The sequence below is a fragment of the Bos taurus genome, chromosome 27, assembly GCF_002263795.3.
Source record: "Bos taurus isolate L1 Dominette 01449 registration number 42190680 breed Hereford chromosome 27, ARS-UCD2.0, whole genome shotgun sequence".
In the NCBI taxonomy this organism is placed as follows: Eukaryota; Metazoa; Chordata; class Mammalia; order Artiodactyla; family Bovidae; genus Bos; species Bos taurus.
The window spans coordinates 20,093,504-20,118,561 of record NC_037354.1 but is presented as its reverse complement, the minus strand read 5'-3'; the positions used below and the strand labels follow the sequence as shown (position 1 = coordinate 20,118,561).

At 35.4% G+C, this 25,058-nt stretch overlaps 1 protein-coding gene across 7 annotated transcripts in view; it reads left to right on the top strand.

Annotated features, from left to right (window-relative positions):
* MICU3 (mitochondrial calcium uptake family member 3) overlaps positions 1–21,186 on the top strand; it is a 78,052-nt gene extending 56,866 nt beyond the window's left edge. For 5 of the 7 annotated variants that reach the window (XM_059882252.1, XM_005225991.5, XM_005225989.5 and 2 more), the window contains 7 exons: positions 4,075–4,170; positions 8,862–8,962; positions 9,459–9,630; positions 12,757–12,865; positions 15,261–15,418; positions 16,422–16,490; positions 18,776–21,186. In XM_059882252.1, the coding sequence (XP_059738235.1) occupies positions 4,075–4,170; positions 8,862–8,962; positions 9,459–9,630; positions 12,757–12,865; positions 15,261–15,418; positions 16,422–16,490 (705 nt within the window). In that variant the 3' untranslated portion in view covers positions 18,776–21,186. Of the gene's footprint in view, positions 1–4,074; positions 4,171–8,861; positions 8,963–9,458; positions 9,631–12,756; positions 12,866–15,260; positions 15,419–16,421; positions 16,491–17,020; positions 17,060–18,775 lie in introns of those variants that run through there. The other 2 variants (XM_005225990.5, NM_001206097.2) reach the window with 2 other exon arrangements.
* Positions 21,187–25,058: the final 3,872 nt, after the last annotated feature.

Below are 25,058 nucleotides of genomic sequence, written 5' to 3'. Positions count from 1 at the left end.
CCACCAAGTTAGACTTTTAAAATATGTATCAGCCATGTTTGTTTCAAATTACTTATATATTTGCTATTCTTTTCTCAGTAATTACCTCTTTAATTTCTCCCCTTCTTAAATCTCATAATCTTATACTCACAAAGTATATCCCCAAGTGATGATCTTCTGATAATTTTTTTAAAACCCTCTCTCAGGAAATCTCTTTATTCCACCCTTATTTTTTTTCCAGTTTATTGAGATATAATTGACATATAACATGGTATCAGTTTACGATGTATAACATAATTTGATATATATATTTATCACAAAATAATCACCATAGTAAGTCTAGTTGACATCTGTCCCATCACATAGTTACAATTTTTTTCCCTTGTGATGAAAACTAAGATGTATTGTCTTAGCAGCTTCCTGTACACTGTAGAGTATTGTTAACTGTAGTTGCCAGGCTGTATGTTGATTACATCCCCAAGACTGACTTACCTTATTTCTGGTAGATTGCACCTTTTCACCACCGTCACCCAGTTCCCTGCCACCTCCAGCCACTTGCCTCTGGCAAACACCAGTCTCTTCCGTTTCTGTGGATTTGTTTGTTTGTTTTAATTGAGACATAATTTGCATATAGTATTATATTAGCTTCAGGTGTATAATTATTTGATATATGTATACATGCCATTATTTTGAAAGATAATTTTACTAGGTATATTATTATAGATTGACATGTGTTCTCAGCAAATTGTGATGTCATTCTAGTCTTCTGGCTTCTGTTGTTGAAATTAAAAAGTCCGCTCTGGGTCTAATTATTCTTTTGTAGTTAATCTGTTTTCTTTCTGGGTGCTTTTAATGTTCTCTTTGCCTTTGCTATTCTACAGTTTTCTTACAATCTATCTTTCTGCTTTTATTTATCATGAAATTTATTGGGCTTCTCAAATATGAGGATTGTTTGCTTTCATTATTTCTTGAATGTTTACTGCCAGTGTCTCTCTGAATGTTTCCTCCCTCCCATTTTCTCAACTGTGACTTTCTAGAGCTTTCATAGATATTCATGTTTTATGTCTGTCAACTCCTCTTTAATTTGCCACATTGTTTCTTTTCACACTGCATTCTGTATAGTTCATTCGTATTACCTTTACAGCTAGATTTTCTCTCTAGCTGTATATAATTCAGTTCAGTTAAATTTCAGTGATTCATTTTTCATTTCTAGAAGTTTTACTTTTTCTAATCAGCCTAATAATTTTCAGTAGTCTGTTTTTCCTAAAAAATCCTGTCACATGCAACTTCATATTCTTTAAATTTATTAAGCTTATTTTGTATTCCATATTTAATCATTTCAACTTCTGAAATCTGCAGCTCTGGTTCTATTGTTTTTTTCTGCTAGTTCCTACTTGTGATGACTTACGTTCTTTCATGGAAGGGCATGGCAACCCACTCCAGTATTCTTGCCTGGAGAATCCTACAGACAGAGGAGCCTGGCAGGCTACAAGTCCATGGTGTTGCAAAGAGTCTGATATGACTGAAGTGACTTAGCACACACACACGATCTCAAATTATGAGCATGTATTTGTTGGAATGTGTCTGTGGTGATTCTTGAAGGCCTGGGTTAAGGGTGTGTGTTTTCCAGGAAGACTTGTGTGTGGGTGTATTTCTGTGATACACTGCAGAGACCTGCAGTCCCGTGTGACTTTAAATTACAGTTCTCAGATTATGGTGTCTCAGGGCACAGTTGTTGTATTGGCCCAAATTATAAAGATGTAATTTTCTTTTCTTTGTTTCTATTTTTCTGTGTGTTTTCTGTGTGTTCCTGTGTGTTCTATGTTTCTGTGTGTTTTTAAATATCACTAGTAGCAAAGACAGTTTCCTGCCCAATTCTATGGGCTGCTATTTTGGGATTTTTTTCCCCTCTAGTTTGCCTAATCTCTGGGTATAACCTTTCTCAAATATACTATATATATAGTTTATTTGCCTATCTGGACATGAACAACCTTAGGACACCACTGTTCTGCTTCCCACAGTGGTATATTCTCATCTCTAAATCAGTCTTTTTTCCCTCTAACCACCTTTTTTCTTCCTTTCTTCTGTCCTCCCATTCTCCCTTATTTTGTTTCTTTCCTTCTTTCCTTCTGTGTTTGCTTGAGCTGCAATATAAAAAATACCATAAAGTGGATGACTTATGATGAATGATCATGTTTTCATAGTTCTGAGAGCTGGAGGTCCAAGGTCAGCAAGCCAGCAGCCTCAGTGCGGTAGTTGCTGAGGGCATACTTCCTGGCACCTTCTCACTGCATCCTCAGGTGGTGGAAAGGGGAAGGGAGGTCTTTCAGGCCCCTTTGCTAAGGACACCAATCCCATCCTTGCAGGCTCTGGCCTCATGACCTAATCACCTCCCAAAGGCCCCACCTCCTCCTGATGCCATCACCTTGGGGATTAGGGTTCCAGTACCTGAATTCTTCATACTCTAGCTTCTTCCTTCCTCTCTCTCTTCCTCTTTTCCTTCCTTTCTTCCTCCTCTCTGTCTTTTCTATTCTCAGAACATACATTTTTTCCTATAGCAATCCATGTCAGTATAGGTTGTCAAACTAATTTTATCCCTTCATATGTTGCAAATATTTTTAATGTCATCAAAGTCTGTGTGTGATGGCTGGAAGGGGTGATGGTGACCAGTGTTTCAAAGTAGGGAAGAGGCCTGGCTTCATAGAACAAATCTCCTTTTATCCTCCTAATAATTGTGCAGTAAGCCTTATTTTCTAGTTTCTTTGGTTTAACAATCCTTTTCTTTATGGTATACCAACTTTCTAGTTACAGTTTAAAAATATATCCACGGTCAAAATATTTAGATAACTTGGCAAAGTATTTAATCTAGTAACCATTTATCAAAGTTCTATTATATATATGGAAAAGAGAAAGAACTGTGTTAGCTCTCCACTCAGCTAATTTTACTTGGTGAAAGCTTATTTAGTTACTAAAGGGGGTGATGAGCACACTCTGTTGCCATATTACTATGTTTACTGTTATGGTAGTAAATATATCTATGTTATATAAGTGACTCCTGCTTAATGATACCTTATTAGAAACATTTTATTAAGAGTTTATTAAAATATGGGCAGTAGGCAGTGTTTTCTAGTTCATAATTATGAATTAAAATATAGGTCTTTGAAATAATTGCCAGATGCTTATAATTTCATTAGGGGCACTGGACTTTTGAAAATTAACACACACAAGAAATGAGAATTCTCTCATCGTCAGCCACTCACCCCTAAGTTCATTATGCAGCATTTTTCTTCTTACAGTAACCCAAAGAAGACCAAGCCTGAGAATCTGTGAAATCTTCCCTGATAAATTCTGACAGAGACCAGATTTAATTACTTTTGTTTATACAGTCCAAGTTAAGCTTGAAGTTCTACAGTTCATATGAAGATTAGACAACACTTCTTCATCTTGATTATCACCTTCAGACTAGCCTGTGCTGAGGTGGAAGCTGGTGCTGTGTCCCTGGGATAAACCAGAAAGTACCTGATCTGTTTACCATAGACACACTTACCAAATCCTTGGTTAGCTCTGAGTGGTTTGCCTGAAACTCACGTACTTCTTTCTGACAAGTTTTGGATTAATCTAAATTTTCTCTAACGTATGGATGTGGTCATTTTGATTCTTTGATGCACTAACATATGCTAGCTAACAATTCATTTTTAAGTTAAGCAGAATTTTCCTGGGTTGCTATAAAATTGCCAAAATCTCCTCCAAATGAATTTACTTCACACAGGTGTGAATAAAATTTTTATTTCACACTTTCTTAGAAGTGATGTGTGTCTCAGTAGAAGGGCATGGGCCCAGGAGTGAAGAAGGTGATTTTTTGACAAAGCCACATTGTACTTAGAAATAGTGGTTATATACGTTACCGCTTTGAAAATGGCCTGGGTTTACCGGCGATGTAATACAATACTGTTGTGTGCAGCAGAAAACAAAAAAGGTAAGCTAGTGTGTTTTCTTTCCTTTTCAAGTTTGGCTAGAAGAGATTAGAGTGTATAAATTATCATTGTTTGGGACTGTTCTTTAGATTTCAGTTGTGCTTCTTAAAAACTTCCACAGGTACTTAAAACAGATGCTGAGGAACTTGTCTCCAGAAGCTACTGGGATACACTGAGACGTAACACAAGCCAAGCACTCTTCTCAGACTTCGCAGAGGTATAATCGGACCTCAACCAGGTCCTTGTACCACATGCCACTTTCTTAATCTGGTCCTTGTTTCATTTTAGAGTCACAGTGATGAAACCAAAAATGTATTTTGTATTTTCCCTTTTCTCTAGGAAAGCAATAATTCCTATATGTAAATTGGTATATTTGAATATGTCAGCTGTGCTGGCAGGGGCTGCAAGGTCACCTTTAATTGTCTAAATCTACCTGCTTGTTGTAGAAAACTTGACTTTCCAACCTAATTAAAAGGAAATATTATTTTTCACTTTAGGATCACTTTTAGGACATTTGAAAATACTATTTATAGTTTCACTGACTCTTTTAACCTTATAAACTTCAATGTTACATGAACTTAGTAAAAGATATCTAATGCTTTAGAGTTACAATATATGTAAACAATCCAGTTTCCCACTATTCATAGTGAGCAGCTTACCAAGGGTGGGCATGGGGGAATTGTGCTAAGAGCAGTCCGTCCAGGAAGGGAGGAACATTTTTCCTTGATATTGGTTAGGATTGCCAGTGCATGGAAAATTAAAAGCAGACCGACCATTACATCACTCATTATTGTTTTTGAATTCCATAGAGACATGTACCTTTTTGCTGCACTCAGGCGGACGGCTCCCACCACCCCACTCTCTTTTTGCCCGTTAATAGGAATTTGTCATTTTAAAAGATGGGCTATGTGTTATAGGTTGAATACTGTTCTATGTTTCCTATTAAGAATTTTTAAGAACTTTATTAGAGATGGCTGGCTGGCTTATCGTAAAGGACTTTTTCAGTAAATACTAAGAAATGTATTTTTCATTATCTTTTTGTCTTTAAAGTTGGCTTCTCATTTCTTTTTCTAAAGTTTTGTTTTTAAAAATTACACTTAAAAATATCTAGAGAAGTAAACTGGATCAGATATGACTTCTGTTACCCATATATACAGTGTTACTCAACTGACATCTCGAGAGCATGGTAGACACTTAGAAATGCTAATTTTGCCACTTGTGCTCAATTTTAAAATTCTAAAACAAGTAAATAAAGCATTTTGCCCTATATTTGGTCTGTATGTGATATATAAATATGATGTGATTATGGCTAGTAATTATTAATGTTTAAAAATCACCTTTTTAAATTCTAGCTATTTGGGGTCATAAAGTGCTAATGGATATTCCACTTACACATATTTTAGAAGTGCTTAATTCTATAATCATTTATGTAGGCACATAGTAGTCAGTGCCTAAAAGTAAGAGCAACTGGGGACACTAGTCCTTAGAGTCCCTACAAGCCAGCTGTGCCCAGCTTCAAATTAGCAGTTCTGTCTTGCTATCTCTCCAGCACGGACTGTTCGCCTCTCAGCCTCCAGCCTATCTTTAATCTCATTTAGCTCTGCTAGAAAGAAATTCTCACAGTTAGACACAATCTGCTTTAATTTAAATCTTGGGAGGTTTAATATCAGAAGACCAGTTGGCTCATACATATACTCAAAGATCTTATATATAAGATTCGCATAGGATCTCTTGAAGATGTTTATTGCTCTTTCAGACTTGTGCTGGGGCTGGCTTTTACAGCACATCTCTTCCCAACTCAGCATTCTGTGACATCCCATTGGTACCTTCAAAGTGGCCATGATAGGAGTGTATTAGACATTGGAAACACCACAAATCTGGCTTTTTTTTCCCCTTTGCAAGCTAGTTTACTAGCACACCATTGACTGTAATCAATCCACAGCTATAATCATAAGCTGGCTAATTTAATTAAAACATCATGAAAATAAATTGGATGGAGGGAAGTATAAAGAAAAATGAAAAGAAAACAAAACTTGTGTTTTCAGGTAAAATAATTATTGAGGGATTATCTGTGTTACTACCTTCCTAACATTAGAGAGGATAATAGAGAATTAGCTGTAGTTAAATTCCAACCCATTATAATTCCTTATCAGTTATTACTGATGCCACTGTAACATACTATTAACATGAATTGTTAATAGTATCAGTATTTCAGGATTCAAATTAGTTCAGAAAGAAAGCTTAGATCTGTATATATTTGTATTTCTTTGTTTATTTTTAAAATGTAAATATTGAGAGTAAAGCAGGTCTCTTTACATAATGTAGGTAAACTTGAGATTAGCCTCTCATATGCTTATTTCAGAGCTGTTTCTAACCATAGATTTTTTTTCAATGATAGTAAAACCCTGTGATAATGAAAATCTGAATATGCCGCTTTCAGAAAAATTATACCACTTTCTAGCCAAAATAATAGATAACAAATTCATAGTACAATATGTCTATTGTGCAACTGTTGAGTAAAGTCTGTGAGTACTGGAATTATACAAACTGTTTTGAGCTTTACAGATGAAATTTAGATTTTTTTCTTATTTACTTTAAACATTACTAACCCTTAATAAGTTTTAGTAGGTTATTTAAAACCTTCACTAACATATCAAGAGTTTGAAGATTTCTTCCAGCCCTTGAATAGAGCTTGATAAGATTATTATCACATAGTAATCAATAAAAATACATTGAAAGAATTTCTTAAAACTCTTTAATAATTTGACATATTTGTATTTTATGCAGGTTTTTTAATTTATTTCATTTTTGATGAAGTCATTTAAAGTAATTTTTAGTCAAAACAGAGTTAGATAATGGCTCTTCATGTAAATGGCCCATAGGGTTCTTTTTTTGCTTTGTTATGAAAACACCTGAATTCATTTTATTTTAACAATAAGCACAAGAATCAAAGGGATAAAGTCTCTATTTTTGTCTCAGTGCTCCTGTGATTTAAGTTATATAACACTGTTAGGATACCAAGGACACTGGTATAGTTTTCAATGACTGCCAACAGTACTCTGTTTCACTGAATGAGGGGAAAAGGTTTTCACCATTTCCATTTTCTAATTTTTCTCTCTAATGTCCAACTGTTATTTATGCCTCTGTGGATCTGGATTATCTGGATAAGTGCAACCTAAGTCTAATAAGATTTTGATGATGAAAGACTGTAAATGAAGATTTGCTCTGCTCAATGGGCATGAGAAAAACTGGCCGAATGAGGTCATTATTTAGAAGCTGTGTGAAACAAAGCCATCTCATTTCAGTGTATTATGTCTCGAGGTCAGGAACATGACAACACCAGAGGAAAACATTCGTAATTGTGTTACCCGAGTTCACTAACTTTTAGTGTTCCTATATCCTCTCATTGTAAGGCAGTTTGTTAGTTAGATCTGTATAATATATGTAGTTTCAGTAACACAAAAGAAGTAAGAGTATACCATGTAAAAATATTTTTTTGCATTAAGTTCCAATATTATTTCCTGTCTTGTCTAGTCCTTTTTTAACTTCTTGGAATATACAGATTTGACAGAAATGAATAATAATTGCTAACATTTGTTGAGCATTTATAATATGCCAGTGATAGTGCTGATTAACAGGGGTTATCTAATCCTCATGACAACCCTTTAGGGTAAGTACTGTTGTTATTCCTGAGGATAATACTATCCTCAGTGAGATTAACTTCCCCAAGGCCACTTAACCAATGAGGGGAAAAGTCAGGATTTAAAGCTCAGAAATCTGACTCTTGAGTTCATTGCTCCTGTTTGCTCATCACACTACTGCTTATTTGTAAAGTAGCAACTTGTTCTAAAACCTGTCCCCTGCTCCTCTTCTTAGCCATCCTGACCCCTTCCACATCCCATCCCTCTGGCCTGCAGATGGATACTCCAGTCCTTCTTGCTGACTTCTGATCAGCTTGAGCCTCCACTCTTATGCTCCATTTAGGCATGCTTCTCAGTATCTTGATATTTCCTCCCCCTACTAAGTTAAGCTGTTCCTTGGATAATAAACTGACTAGAGTTGATTATACACAATCAGAGAAGAATGTCTGTAATTAACAGGAGATATCTTCTCTCCCCCTCCAAAGGTTTTAATGCTTTTGCCAAAACATCTTATGACTACCAATAAGGACATTTATATATTTCATTTACACTCACATTCTAGTTTTATCCTCACAATGGTTATTACAGATAGGGTTTTTCCCATTTTACAGGTAAGGAAGACGATGATCAAAAAAGTCAGTAAGCTCAGGTCTTCTGATTTCAAATCCTGTCCTCTTCCCATTACATCAGTCTATCTCCTCAACCTAAAGTTATGGGTAAAAGTAGTAGTGCCTTTCAAGCACTACTCAAAAATTGTACTAACCTAGTGTCACATAGGGGCTTCCCTGGTGACAGACAGTAAAGAATCTGCCTGCAATGCTGGAGACCTGGGTTCGATCCCTGGGTCAAAAAGATCCTCTGGAGGAGCGCATGGCAACCCACTCCAGTCTTCTTGCCCTGGAGAATCCCATGAACAGAGGAGTGTGGTGGGCTACAGTCCATGGGGTTGCAAACAGTCAGACACAACTCAGCAACTAACATGTTAGTATCTGTATTGTCACATAAAGGGCCTTGAAAGACTCAAACCACAATGTGAGGTTGAATACTTCTTATAAAATCAGAGCTTTAAGCTTTTTGAAGATAAACATCAATTTCATCTATAATTCTGTTTTCACATTTTGAACTTCTTATTAATTGTAATGGCATGTGTTGATACATCTTTATGCTTTTTACTCTAATTTTAATATATTTACATTCTTTGGGGAATATTGGATATTCCTATTCTGTTTTGCTGTAACTAACTTTCAAATTGTGATTTTTTTTTAAGCGTGCTGATGACATTACAAACTTAGTAACAGATACTACACTTCTTGTACACTTTTTTGGGAAGAAAGGAAAAGCTGAGCTCAACTTTGAAGATTTTTATAGGTGAGCTTAATTTTTATACTCATATTGAAAAATGTTAACATGCTAAAGTCAGAAAGGAGTCATCTAATGCAGTGACACTCACCTCTTTGCTGCTTTCATTTTAGCTAAAGATACTCTCTATAACAACAAATATCCACTTCCATCAGTGCCTGTGTACCAGTAGTCATATTGATAAATATAATAGGAAGTCACTGAATGATAAAAAAAAAAAGTCTAGATATCTGGATTATTCCCTGTGTGTTCAGATGAAAGAATATTACCAATTCCTTAGTCTTAGTAAGCCATAGTAACAATAAGTAGTAATAAGCATGTATACAGTGTTTATGATAGTAAATACTAGGCAGGACACATGAACTCCTTTAAGTCTGATCACTACCCTGCAAGGTATTGTTGTTATGCCCATTTTACAGAGTAAGGAGCAAAAGTCTTCAGAGGCAAGTACCATCTGTTACCATCACTCTTCACTTATTCATTGCTTATGTATTTTTTGTCATAGGTTCATGGATAACCTCCAAACAGAAGTTTTAGAAATAGAATTTCTTTCCTACTCTAATGGGATGAATACTATCAGTGAAGAAGACTTTGCTCATATTCTTTTACGATATACAAATGTGGAAAATACATCAGTATTTTTGGAAAATGTGCGTTACAGTATACCTGAAGAAAAGGTATCTGATCCTCATTTTTATTTTGTTAACAGTGTGTTATTAGCTTGTAATTGTATAGGTCTGTAAAATATATTGTCCTGTTAGTTCTGCTCCCCTGTGGATTCATACATACTTTGAATATATTCCACTCTTTGTTCCTATGTGTCTTAAGTGCTCTGCTAAATTTTAAAAATTGATGAATTGAAAATTCTGGGTACATATCCTTATTTTTCTTTTTTAAAAATTATTAAATTTTTATTTTTACCCTTATTTTTCTTAGACATGTTGAAAACCTTTAATGTTATCAACAGTCGTTTTATTCACATTATGAATATCATTTTTCAAGAGAATTCTGCTGAGCTATATGCTTTGGCTACTATGTAAGCATCACCTCATATAAAATAGTTTATATTGACATCATTTCGGTCACACTTTATTCATTTCCCTAATACCCTTAATAAAAGGTCACTGGAAGACAGCTATTGATGAGTGAATGATTTTATCAGTACTGAAGTGAGGTTTTTCAAAGAGTTTGGACGGCATGATGGTTAAGAACCTGGGACAACTGAGTGTCTGTTTGTTTAATGGCACATATTTTGTCAGCAGTTCTGAGCAGTTACATTATCTAGTGGTATTTGAATGCATCGCTGCAACCGAATAGAACTGGTGTTACAAGCACCTCTCAACGCATGGGATGTTTGGGATGTATTGCCTTCTATTTGTGTTTGTAGAAGGATCAAGTTAATCTATCCAAGGAAAACTTGCAAACAGTTTGACTTTGTTTAAAATGAATACACTGTGACGGTGCTAACAATTCTGCAGGCCCCATGGAATGAGGAAAAAAGGACTTGATGTTTTTGACTATTAGTTTATATAATCTCTTAGGGTTGTTTTTTTTTTTTTTAATCTGTTTTACATGTTGAACTAAATTTCTTCCAATTCATAGACACTTCCCTAAGAATAAATATTGGAAACTGTACTATTTTCTCAAGCTACTGGTGTATTATTTAGGGCCTTGAGGTATCTGCTTTTTCTCTTTTATCCAGTGGAAAATTATAAAAATAATGCAAAAAATTCAGTTATAGGGTGAAGTGTGTAGGGAACTCTCTGTACTGTTTTTTACATATACATTTTTACATTTGAACTCTTTGTAACTATTTTTTTATATCAAATTATTTCAAAATAAGAAATTTTCTTTAGGTAATTCCCTGGCATTCCAGTGGTTAGGACTCAGTGCTTTCACTGCCATGGCCTGGTCAGGGAACTCTGATCTTGCAAGCTACGTGGGATAGCCAAAAAAATAAAAAAACAAAGTTTCAAGTTAAATTAAGCTTCTGAAAACTTTTAATTGATAGAGATATCTTAAACATACAGTTTTCTTGGACTTCCCTGGAGGCTCAGACAGTAAGGAATCCACCTTCAGTGCAGGAGACCTGGGTTCAATCCCTGGATCGGGAAGATCCCCTGGAGGAAGGCAAGGCAACCCACTCCAGTATTTTTGCCTGGAGAATCCCATGGACAGAGGAGCCTGGTGGGTTACAGTCCATGGAGTCACAAAGAGTCAGACATGACTGAGCCACTAAGCATAGCACATCTTAGACATAACAAATCATTACAATGAGAAAAGGAAAATATGGCAGGTGAACCAGCATTGATTCTCACTGATTTTTTCTTTTTTTTTCCTGCATTATCTCATCAATCCTTAAAGCAGCCTTCCAGATATTGACAACTTTCTTTTAGAAAATGGAAACCTAAGGCTCTCAGGCACTTAAGACACTTGGCAAGGATTCAAACCCAAGACTCTCGGCCAGTGTTGTTCCTACCACATCTTACTTCTGCCTTTCCTTTCTCCTGTCATTTCCATCTCTCCAAAAGAATAACAACTAATAGTATTTCAATAGCACTTTACATTTCTAAAATGCTTTTTCATTTCCACTCATTTGTCTAGGAGATATTAAGCTATTATTTATAGTATTTACTAGGTTTTATTCTACTGTTTACTAGGCCTTATTCTAGCCACTTTGGATAAAGTGATAAGATCAACAAGATCCTTCTCTCATGGAATACATTTCATTGGAGAGATACAACAAAGAAGTAAAGGAAAAATAGTAAATGATATCTTTTCAGATAATGGTAAATATTATGAAGAGGACCAAAGGTCATGAGGACTAGAAAAGGAGATAGACAGTCCCTGAAGCTCTTCTCTTAGATATATACATGGCTCACTACATTACTTCTCAATGAGGTCTATCCTTCCAACCTAATACATACTTACCTATTATATAAATATTATTTATATAAGTTTCCCCTCCCTTGCTACCCGAGGAAGGTCAGAATTTGTTAAGCAGGAAGGTCAGAATTTGTTAAGCCTAAGCTCTTGGCCCTCTGCTCCTTTCTCAGTTTATTTTTCTCTCTCAGTTTTGTTCATTTTGCTAAGAACAACACATTAATTAAATACACCTCTTCATGTCCAAATTTGTATTATCAGAGATACATTGTGCTTACCTTAAGTAGCTCTCCTGTTTAACTGAAGCTATAACAGTGGTAATAATTTCATTTTATGTAAATAACATTACTGAATCCTATACACGATCCTACCCCAAGCCCCGTGCTGGGCCTCCCAGAGCTCTACTTGCATTGTACCTCCTTCCACTGTCCTGGCAGCCTTATCTAGCACGAACAAGTAAAAACACACTCCTGTGGGGTTTTGGACATTTTTATTTTTCATTGTCATTATAAAGGCATTAATGACCTAATGCCAAAATATGTTTAAATAATACATGTACAGGAGAAAGTTTGTAAATTTTTTTTCTTAATGATCATATTTACTTTTAAGGCTTAAAAAACCCAGGCTTGAAATAAAATTGAAACTTTTAAGTTTATTTTTATTGTAGCATTTTTTTAAATTCTGTGCTGATATGACAGTGTTTTCACCTATCATTGCTAATAGTAGTAACATTACCCATGGGAAAAAATTGAGTGGAATTTTACATTCCATTTGAAGAAAGAAGGTTTCAGAAAGTACCCTGGAAATATTTACTTAGAAGATATATTGCTGAGGCTTACTGTATTTCTAGTAAGTGTGGATATTTATTTTAATTAATTTGACAATGCTAAATATATTTACATGTATTTTTCCCAATATAGGGCATTACATTTGATGAATTCAGGTCATTTTTCCAGTTTTTGAACAACCTAGAAGACTTTGCAATAGCTTTGAATATGTATAATTTTGCAAGTCGTTCTATAGGACAAGGTAAGTAATAAACTTGCAAAAATTAAAAGCATACCACAATTCTTTAGCAACCTTTGACAACAAGTTAACAGATATGTCTGTCATATTCATCATCCATTTGCCTGAAAGTTTGGTGTATACTTCAATGGGAAATTCATTTTCCCTAAGCACAGTCTAAATTTTGGTATTAAACTTATTATTGCCTTTCATCGCACATTATGAGGAAAAGCTAACGATGTTTGTAAAGGTTCAAAGAGGAAAAAACCTCATGGCTGCTCAGTAACATAGAGGGGTATGTGTCTCCCTATACAAGGGCCAGCCAGCCATGCCACACACATCATCACAGGTTGACATTCACATTATTTGTTTGTATTACTGACTTGACCCATACTCTCTGCTGGCTCAGAAACCTGAATTTTGTCAGCAATGCCACCTCTTAGAGATGGACTTAAATTAACCAAGTTTTAAGAATGTTATATAAAGGCGGGGTGGATGATTTGGGAGAATGGCATTAAAACATGTATAATATCATACAAAAAATAAATAAAATGTTAAAAAAAAGAAAAGAAAAGAATGTTATATAAAAATGACAGTTTTACTTAATTTACCAAAAACTACAGCTGCCCTAGAATTCAGAATGCTGTTGTCCTCAGGGCCAGCTCCTTCCTTCCCTGTGGGGAGGCTTTACAAGTCAAGTCCTTTCCCAGGATTCTGTGGCCATTTTCCCTTCCCTTGTGGTCATATCATTTTTAAATATTCTTGCCATAGACTTTTTGGTTATATCTTTACAGTGATTTTACCTATGTCATATCTAGTAAGTGCTAATCCCCCAGTTTAATTTCAGAGGACAGTCTCATTATTTTATTACCAAGTTCCAGGGAGAGGGTACACTGGAGCCCCTACATGACAATTCTCTCTCCAAAACACAGTGAATCCCTTCCATAGCTTTATTCACTTTTTCATTGAGTAAAAAGAAACCTGAAAATTTTTCGTATTTCACCCTTTGACTGATCTCGATGTTCTTAACACATTTTAGTGTTTTAAAACCAAAACCTGGAACTTCCCTGGCAGGCCAGTGGTTAAGCTCCATGCTTTCACTGCAGGGGACATGGGTTCGATCCCTGATTGGGGAACTAGGATCTCATATGCAGTGCAGCCAAAAAACCTTTTTATCAAAAATTAAAACCAAAACCTTTGGGAGCCCTGCCTTAACACACTAGTGTTTTATTGCCATGATAAATCTGGACAAGTAGTCCGCCAGGCTCCTCTGTCCATGGAATTCTCCAGGCAAGAATACTGAATTAGGCAGCCTTTCCCTTCTCCAGGGGATCTTCCCAACCCAGGGGTTGAAACCAGGTATCTTGCATTGCAGGAGGATTCTTTACCATCTGAGCCACCAGGGAAGCCCAATAAATCTGCTAATCAACCTTAAAAAGGGAAGAGAGTCAACCTTAAAAAGAGGAAAAGAGTCTACCTACTTACCTTGTTCAGAATGGAAGGCTGCTCTTTTACTTTGTGGAACTAGGAAATGAAAAACATCATTCTTGGCAGGTGCTAGGAATAGATCTGCCTTTTTTTTTTTCTTTTTCTGTTGCAACTTCTAGCACCTTGATTCAGGTTATTACCACTTAAAAACAACTATTGCTGTAGCCAGATCAGTGGTACTCCCGCCATTATCCACTCTCCTCTTCCATGTTTCCTGGACAACGCACAGAATAACCTTCCTATAAAACAGATTTGTCAACTCTTGACACACCGAAAACTCTTCAGTTCCCCAGTTGTCTGTTGAAGAACACACAGGTTCTTCAAAGTCAGAGCCTCAAAGTCAGAGCGTCCCAGCCTATGTGTGTCCAGACTGCGCATGCTCTGAACGTGCGTTGTGCTCCCGTTCATCCCCACAGCCCCGCCCCCACCTGTGGTCTTCCACGTCTTCATCTGCCATTTCCTCTCATCACTGCAAGCTGAAGTCCTCTATTCAGGGCTCAGCTCATGTACAAACTGGCAGGCTTCCCTGATGGCTCTCTTCTCTATCCTTCCCCGGCTCCACACTACAGGACACTCACCATATATTTCCAAATTTCCATGGTGCTCTGTTGCTGCTTTTTGCATGATCCTGTGCAGTGATTATTTGGGCAGGTGTCTCATCTCCCATCTGAAATGTAAGTTCCTTGAGAACTTATTCACTTTAATAACCTCTAAAGTGTCTGTGGTTGATACCAGGCCCTTTTAACCAAAACCACAAAAATTTTTTGCTCTCTGAAAGATAGGATGATTAATGAAAAGAGTTGCATTAACATAAGATCATGACCCACGTTTATGGGGAAAAAAAAAACTTCCATTGTAACTTTGTTGATAACTAACACATATTATAAAAATAATATTAATGGTTTACCCCTTTTCTGTGTCATTTATCTAGATGAATTTAAGCGTGCTGTCTATGTAGCCACTGGCCTCAAACTTTCACCACATTTAGTGAACACAGTCTTCAAGATTTTTGATGTTGACAAAGATGATCAATTAAGCTATAAAGAATTTATTGGAATTATGAAAGACAGACTCCATAGAGGATTCCGGGTAAACCTATACATTTCAAGCCTATTGCTCTCCTTTTAAAAACTGGGGGGAAAAAAATCCATCTAAGTTTCAGAAATAGTTTATATGAGTATTTAAGTATATAAACATGAAATGTTATATATTTGAAAAGTAAAACATAAAGTCCTACCTACTTTCAAAAATAATTTGAGGTGATAAAAGGTCATACTTTTTAAAATACAAAATAAGTTTAAATTTCAAAAACTTGTTTTCATATTCAATTAGTTTAATGTATTTATCCCAGTTTGGGGTGGGAGGGGGGAAGTGTTGCCAAACATTTTTATTACTTCAGTCTGAACACTGGCTGTTTAAGACTTGTTAATATACAAAGAAATATCACCATTTCTTATTTTATATGATGCAGATTTCCACTAGGCAACATGAGGTTCTTAAGTCACTGCATATTCAGTACTTTTTATATGGAAAATAGGTAAAAAGTGTTTTTTTGTTTGTTGAACTGTTTGTTCCTGTTCACATCTCACACTGTGAAATAATTTCAAGAAATTCAATGATTTTTATCTCAAAAATATATTTTAAAGAGTGAAATGGTGCCACAAATAGAAAAAGAAAAAAAAAAAACTGTTTTCTATTCAGCTAGAATATTCAGTCTTCCTTCTTTGGTAAGAATATCTCTGAGTATTATACATTTAAAAAGAGAAAAAAATATATGTACAAAAAATCAAGATTCATCATAGACAATGTTTTCGTCCAAACTGCCTTGATAAAGATACTGTGTATTTAACTGCCACCTAGTGGTTAGTTGTTAACATTCGCATTGGTGGCACAAGTCAAGTGAAAATCATTTTTTTCCTCAAATATTTTAGAGTAGCAAGATCAAATTAACACATAAATTATGTATATGCTATAAACCCCTAGCACTGTCTTCCTCTATCAGGTGTTATGCATTTTTATTTTTGCTTTATTTATTGCATATCTATGACCCCATATTTTATTTATACTTTACTTTTAATCCTCTGTTCTACAGGGTTATAAAACAGTTCAGAAGTATCCCACTTTCAAATCCTGTCTGAAGAAGGAACTTCATAGCAGATAAGTATGTTAGCACCTCTATTTGTCAAAATTTGCTCAGTAACAATAAAAGAAAGGGGTCATTTATTTTTCTATTATAACATTTAGGTAATAGCTAAAAGAAATGGAATTATAATTTCTTTTTAAATCTTAGGTCACTGACTCAATTTCAGAGTCAGTCTTTTAAGGATTTCATTTTGGACTATAATTCAAGAATAGTTGTTATAACAAAGCATTAGTTTGCCACTATTAAGTTGTGATCTAAAAATGAACTGGAATACTCATCCAGCTGAAATTCTCATGGAGTGTCTTGACTGAAAAGTTTTCTGTTTAACCTGCAGTTTTGTATCTGAGCAGGTACAGTAGAATGAATCCAGATTGTATTTGTAAAATCAAGGATCATCAGCCTCTAAGGGATATCTTTTACTGTTTTTTAGAATCATGAGTCCAAACATCTGCTACAATAATAACAACTGATTTTTGTTGAGTTATTTTGGGTGCCTGGCGCTATTCTAGGTGTTCTTCTACATGCAGTATCTCATTTCATCCTTACAGACAGAAATCCCATTTAACAGCAGAGAAAAGAGAGACTTGGTGAGTCAGTTACCCAAGATAACTTGCTACTCAGCTGCAAAACAGGATTTGAACCTCATTCTATGTGATGACGAAACCATTTTAGCTATTATTTACTGCACTATCACCAGAGAATGAAATAGTTGAGAAAGATACAGGAGATTTGTTCAGTTTGTATCAACCCAAAGAAATACCTTAAACTTGCTGATGATCTCCAAAATGAGAGATTTGGTTTTCCTTTTTTCTTTCAGTTTTTTTCTTTTTTCTTTAAAAAGTCAACTATAAAATTTTGGTCAGTTGTGAGTGCTGATTAGTTCTCGGAAATGAAAGTGTTGCTCGTTTACATGCTTGCAAATATCTGTTTTTTCCTATTTTTCTCAAGCTTAAAGCATTTGTATTTGTCTATAGCATCATTACCAATGAGGTCCATATGCATAGAATATCAGTATATGTTACTTAAAAGACCAAAAGCTATTTAGAAATAACTATGAGAAACATAAACAATCATAATAAACATGATTAAATACATTACTTAAATAGGACTAAGATCTTAACATGCCACTATTGATTTGTCTCCCTAAAAGAAAACAGCTGCTGCTGCTGCTAAGTCGCTTCAGTCGTGTCCGACTCTGTGTGACCCCATAGACGGCAACCCACCAGGCTCTGCCATCCCTGGGATTCTCCAGGCAAGAACACTGGAGTGGGTTGCCATTTCCTTCTCCAATGCATGAAAGTGAAAAGTGAAAGTGAAGTCGCTCAGTCATTCCCAACTCTTAGCAGCCCCATGGACTGCAGCCTACCAGGCTCCTCCGTCCATGGGATTTTCCAGGCAAGAGTACTGGAGTGGGGTGCCATTGCCTTCTCGAAAGAAAACAGCAGTATTCGATATTTCGCAAAGCTTTGAAGCCTAATGTTTTATGGAACTCAATTAGGGGATTGCTGGTCTAAAATGTTTAGTGATAAGTAGGCTTATTTACTTCGGAGAAGGCAATGGCACCCCACTCCAGTACTCTTGCCTGGAAAATGCCATGGACAGAGGAGCTTGGTAGGCTGCAGTCCATGGGGTCGCTAAGAGTCGGACACGACTGAGCGACTTCACTTTCACTTTTCACTTTCGTGTATTGGAGAAGGAAATGGCAACCCACTCCAGTATTCTTGCTTGGAGAATCCCAGGGACTGGGGAGCCTGGTGGGCTGCAGTCTATGGGGTCGCACAGAGTCGGACACGACTGAAGCGACTTAGCAGCAGCAGCACCACCAGGCTTATTTACTTAGCTAAGGTGGTAACTGTTATGATTGAGCTAACAGAAGTCAGGTCTTCCTAATCTCTGGGAACTTTATATCGCCCTTACTATAAAAACTTAAACTAAACACTTTTTTAAAAAGCAGTAGGATTGTACTATTTATATGTTCCTATAGATAGTGTATCTAACCAACTTAAAATAATGTCCCATTAACATCATTGATTCTGTGTAGTAGAATATAGAACCATAGCTAAAAATGACTACATAGATTCTAGAACTTTGTAAGATTGAGGATTAGATAAATTAGTAAAACATTCAACTTTTAAGTTAAAGGAAATAGTTTATAAGTCTGATTCTTATATTATCTGTTGGGTGTTTTTATTATGCCCCTTACTGTTTCTTGTCATTATTATAATAACTGATCAATGCCATCATGTCCGAATTTCATCCTAAATAAATGTTACTTTTATGTTATTACATATTTTTTTAATTAGATACTGCTACAGCAGAGTTTAAAGGATTATTATCTACTTGAAAATGCAAGAAGCAAACATTTCAGAGGGCGGAAGCAAACCTGAAATCAGAACTCGTAGAAATGAAGGAAAAGGTGAAATACTAATTATAATTTTTAATTATATAATTTGAACTGAATTCTTGAACATAAGACACATAAAATGCATCTTCTTACTAATTACAGACGTTGCGTGTTATGTTGAGCTTCTGTGTTGACTTACTGAACTCTGCACTTTTTCATTCCCTTCATAAATGTATAGATTCTTCCAGTGACTATATAAGAATGTATTTTAAATGTTTTTTTAATTTATTAGAAATTTGTCTCATTTTTGAATAATGTATGACTCCTGGGATCTAGATAACTTAAAAATGAACAGCAACATATTCCCTTTGGTTTTGGACTGTGAACTTATTTTCAGAAAGTGAATATTCTTTGAGATTTATCTTAGGGCCATTAGAATCATTAATAGATCTCCATTACTTACCAGGTTTTTAATTACACTGAAATAATTTTGAAACACAAGTAGAAATTAAGCTACTGTACAATATGATGGTTTACATTGTACTTTTAACTTTTAAAAGTACTTAATTAGCATTATTGTTTGAATCATATAAAGTTTTTTTTTAAGTTTTTGTTCATTTACCAAGGTCAACAGAATATCTGGTATTCTTTTATGTGTACAGTGAAGAAATTTAAAATGTAGATCTTTTTTTCTCAAAAAGTCATACATTGATGGTGGAAACAGTGGTAGTTCTTGTAGCAGTAGTCACTGTTATTGCCATTATTGTTTTAAACACGGTGCAGCTCCGACAGCAGATGGTACATGTTAATAACACTAATAAAATTAGTATCTTATGGCACTGTAACTTATTGCATATTGTTATTATATGTCTGTAGTGTCAAAATGAATACTATAAAGACTAATATAAAATGGTTTAGAAGACTGATGTATATATTAGGTAGAAGTTAATGTTTTGTTTCTTGTGAAAGGACCACATGGAATAGTGAGCCCAACAGGCAGTAATGATGAATAATTTAAATATAATTCATTATTTTTAAATGTCTTTAAAAATAAAAGAAAAACTTTCTTTTGAAAAACAACAAAATTCAATATTCACATGGAGAAAATAACTCAATACTATTTATTGGAAATCTGTTCAATTTAAAGAGTGTAGTTTATAAAAGGATACTATACAAAAATAGAACAATGGATTTAATTTATATACTGTATGTGGAAGATAGGTTAATTTATCTTCTTTTCTAGAATGTATTAAATATAAATTGCACACACTCCAACTATTACCTTGCTTTGCACAGGAAAATAAGAAATACTGACTTTGGTTTTGTACGTTATTAAATGTGAAATTGATAGTTCTGCATCAGCCTATTTATAAAAGTATTATTATTATTTCCAAGAAAATGCTGTTAGCATTGACAGTGCATTTGGTAGACTTTTTATATTCTTTATCTGACTTATTTATTATATTGATATAGAAATATATGACTCATAAGTGTTAGGATTTCATATAGTATAATTTAATTTCACCTGCTTTGAAGGTTGTGATTGACTACATGAAAATACCTTCTCATTTAACATGCCCAGCTTTATTTTACCTTACACTGAATGTCCTCAATATTATTTACTATCTAAAATAATGGAGAAATAATGGAAAATATGCAAAGAATTTATGGAACTAATGGAAAATTATAATAATGGAAATAATGCAACTTATTTTTATCTTTGATTATAACCTAAGTTACCTTGCATACATGGAAAAATTGATATTTAGAACAGTCCTATCAATAAAGATTAAAACTGAATTAGCTCATTAAGATTATTAATGATTATTAATAATTCTGCCATTCTCCCAAGGAATACTACCTATGCAAACTTTACTCATTATTGCTTATCACAATGATATTCATCTAAAACTGCAGCATAATATTAAACTGCAAATAAATAAAGTATTCTGATCAATTGAAATGGGAAAGAGTAGTAAACTATGGTGATTCTCCATGTTATCACTCTTGAACTTTATCATCTATAAAATGGGAGGTAAAAATATCTCACTGGACTGTTGTTTACATCAATTTAAGAAATTTTAAATGCTTTGAAAATAGTACTGTACTAAGTACATGTATGCAGTTCTCAGTATCTTCTGCAAATTATTCTTTGGAAAGATGAAGCTATTCATAAAATTTTAGTATCATACTGTTTACAGGAGACTATGATAAAAGGTTAATGGTCTGCTAAAAATCGTTTCATACTAAGAATTTCATTTAACTTAAGTTGTAGTCTGTTGTTCTTATTATAAAAACTAACTGTAAAGTGACCTGTCTTACATTCTTATGTTATCATAAAATAAATATACTTGCTCTCAAATCAAGAAATGTAGTACTTTGCTTCTATGTATATTTGTGAACTAAATAACGTCTTTCTGAAAAATGTCACATATAAACCTTGAAAATCTTTGCTGGTTACCAAACCTCCATTGATCTTATGCCGTCTGCTATATCAGTACAGGCCAAGAAATTAATCTCATCAACACTTACATAAGTAAATAAATCACAGAGCCATAAAACCTCTCAAAGTGCCTAATAGGAGTCATACATTATAGAATTATCATCGGTACTGGAAAACTTTCAGAAAGTTTACGTGTGAATGGAATATCAACTTTGCTTTGTAGGTAAGCCATTTAAATGGCTTCAAATAATTATACCAACACGGCTGCTGCTGCTGCTGCTAAGTCGCTTCAGTCGTGTCCGACTCTGTGTGACCCCATAGACGGCAGCCCACCAAGCTCCACCGTCCCTGGGATTCTCCAGGCAAGAACACTGGAGTGGGTTGCCATTTCCTTCTCCAATGCATGGAAATGAAAAGTAAAAGTAAAGTCACCCAGTCGTGTCCAACTCTTAGTGATCCCATGGACTGCAGCCTACCAGGCTCCTCCATCCATGGGATTTTCCAGGTGAGAGTACTGGAGTGGGCTGCCATTGCCTTCTCCAATACCAGCACTACAGCAGCCCTTTTGATTAGTGTTGGTATCTTGTAGGCATCATCTTACCAAGACAACTCCTAGAAATCTACCAGTTCCCAAAATAAACTGCAGTAGTCCTCCTTTATCCAGGGCTTCACGTTCTATGATTTCAGTTACCTGTGGTCAACTTGGGTCCAAAAATATTAAATGAAAATTCCAGAAATAAATAATCCATAAGTTTTAAACTGTATGCCATTCATAGTAGCAGGATGAAATCCCACTGTGTCCTTCTTGAGTTGTGAATCAGCCCTTTGGTCAGCATCTCTTGCCTGTTAGTTATCAGATCGATTGTCATAGTATCATGGTGCTTAAGTTCAAGTGACCATTGTTTTACTTAATAATGGCCCCAAAGCACAAGATGAGTGATGCTGGCAATTTGGATATGTTAAGGAGAAGCCATGAACATGAATGTATTATTCGCTCAGTCGCGTCCAACTCTTTGCAACCCTATGAACTGTATAGCCTCCTCTGTCCATAGGATTCTCCAGGCAAGAGTACTGGAGTGGGTTGCCATTTCCTTCTCCAGAGGATCTTCCCAACCCAGGGATTAAACTCAGGTCTCCTGCACTGCAGGCAGACTCTTTACCATCTGAGCCACTAGGGAAGCCCAAGAAGCTGTACAGTGCTTCTTTTAAGTGAGGTGAAAGTTTTCAACTTAATAAGGAAAAGAATACAAATCATTTGCTGAGGTTGCTAAGATCTACCATTCTAAGAACAAATCTTCCTTTCCTGAAATTGTGAAGAAGGAAAAAGAAATTCATGTCAGTTTTACTGTCACACCTCAAGCTGCAAAAGTTACAGAGCATGGTAAGTACCCAATTAAGATGGGAAAGTCATTTAATTTGTATAAGAAGATATTTTGAGAGAGAGAGAGAGGCTATGTTCATGTAACTGTTAATCATAGTATATTGTTACAGTTGTTCTATTTTATTATTAGTTTCTGTACCTAATTTGTAAATTCATCCGTATCATAAGTATGTATGTATAGGAAAACTTTTTTTCTCTGAATTTACTTTTTATTGTCTGCTGTTCATGTTTTGTATATTCCTAGCTTTTATTCTCTTTGGTTATTTAATTTGTTTCTTTGAAGTTTTCTTCTCTCTTCATTGCCTCATTCCGTTATCCTGTTTGTGTTTTGGGTGTCTCATATTAAAGGTTTTTCTCAAATCTCTGGTCTTCTTTTGCTGTACGTTTGTATTTTAAAACAAATTGGAAGCTGTGTGCACGGAATGAGTTTTGGTTGATGGGTTCTGCTCACTGCTGTTTTGGCAGGGCCATTTCAGGCGAGGCACCTTGACTATCAGTATTGCTAGGTCTTTTTCTCTTTGCCTGGTCAGATTTCTCCTACCGGGTAGTCCACAGCCTAGCTACTGTTTTTTTCAGAAGGCCCTTTGAAGATGGAGCCATAGGTATATTTAATGAAGGGAGCCATAAGCTCATATATTTAATGAGCTGTTATTGAGCGATTTGAATGTTTTCACCATGTCTTTGTTTACTTTTTCGAGAAAAGCATATTTTAAAAACTTAGGACCTCAGTCTGGAAAAAAATGAAACTAAATCATGAAAGTCATGTGCTAGATGGATTTATTTACCAAATCCAGAGTTAAGTTACCTCTTCTTGAACCAGATAATAACAGTTTTAAGAAAAATTAAAGTATAATGGTGATTGTGGACTTATGGAACTACCACATATTTAAGCTTGGATGGCAGGGATGAGAAAGACATTAATTGATAAAGGAAAGCCAGTGGATATCAGTTATTGGATTTGAAAGTTAAAGATAGCAGCCATACTCTCTTACAAAATGTATTTTGGTGATGTTTACCGAAGAGACAAAGAACTGAACTGGACCACTAGTCTAATTCAGTACAGCATTTCCTATTGCATGTTTTCAAGGATGGAGCAGGCAGCTTGACAGTTGAGGAGATTCATCTTCTAGCAGATTTTAAAATGTGGTAAAATGAGAGTTTAGGACAGAAGGAAAGACAACTAATAAAAATATTTCTAATCCATGGTATATAATGCTTTACTCCTTGTAAGCTCTAGGTGCTATAAGAGTTAAAAGTTCAAGCTGAAAAATCTACCCAAAAAACACGCTGAAAATCTATACTTTTTTTTATGTCGTTGCTCTTTGGTGCTAAGAGGTTCTCAAGAAGGTGAGTATCTTATGTACCATTTGTGCTGTAATATTTAATTACAGTGAGTGTACAGAAGATTAGCTGTCTCAAAGATTCTTTTGAAATCAGATTGCACATCAGAACTGCATTGTGCCCTGCTAAGTAAGCAAATTTAAGAAAGTGGAGAAGGTGATGTCAAGACTTATTGCAAAATGAACAAATAAAGGAATAGGATTTGCTTGGTGTTCAGCCTATTAAAGCATGGCCAAATGTCAGTCTTCATTTGTCAACTTAAATATGTTTTCCTAAAATTTACAAAGATTCAAGTCTATGGAAAGTGTCCTTTAGCTAGTATCTGAACTTGAGAAATAAATTAAGCAGCACAAAATGCTGAGTAGATTATACTAATAACTCAATTTCTCATAGTGATTAATTACCACATAAATATGTACATTACTAATTCATACAGATACCTGTTGTCCTTTTCTGTTATTTTTCTGATTATAATGTTAATGCTTGTGTTTTTGCTCCCTAATATTTTAAGAGACTCAGAAGTTAACTTTTCCTCCATGATAGCTAGACTCCCCTCCCCCCAAAAAGTAAAAGGAAAATTTTAAATAATCCATGAGCCAAGCCCCAATTAACTAGGTAGATTAAGGTAGCTCGTAGCCTAAATTGGACTCCCTGGAAATAACCAGGAACATAGGTGAGGATCTCAGGCCAGAGCAACAAAGTTCACAGGTGCTTGAAACTAGAATGATAGGGAACCTACAGGCATTAAATCAAAAACTCAATCAAGAGTTGTGGGTCCAGTTGTGACTAACTGGTATTAGAGTTAGTGTTCTGTCAGAAACTATCGGAGAAGGCAATGGCACCCCACTCCAGTACTCTTGCCTGGAAAATCCCATGGACGGAGAAGCCTGGTGGGCTGCAGTCCATGGAGTCGAGAAGAGTCAGACACGACTAAGTGACTTCACTTTCAGTTTGCACTTTCATGCATTGGAGAAGGAAATGGCAACCCACTACAGTGTTCTTTCCTGGAGAATCCCAGGGACGGGGGAGCCTAGTGGGCTGCTGTCTATGGGGTCGCACAGAGTCGGACATGACTGA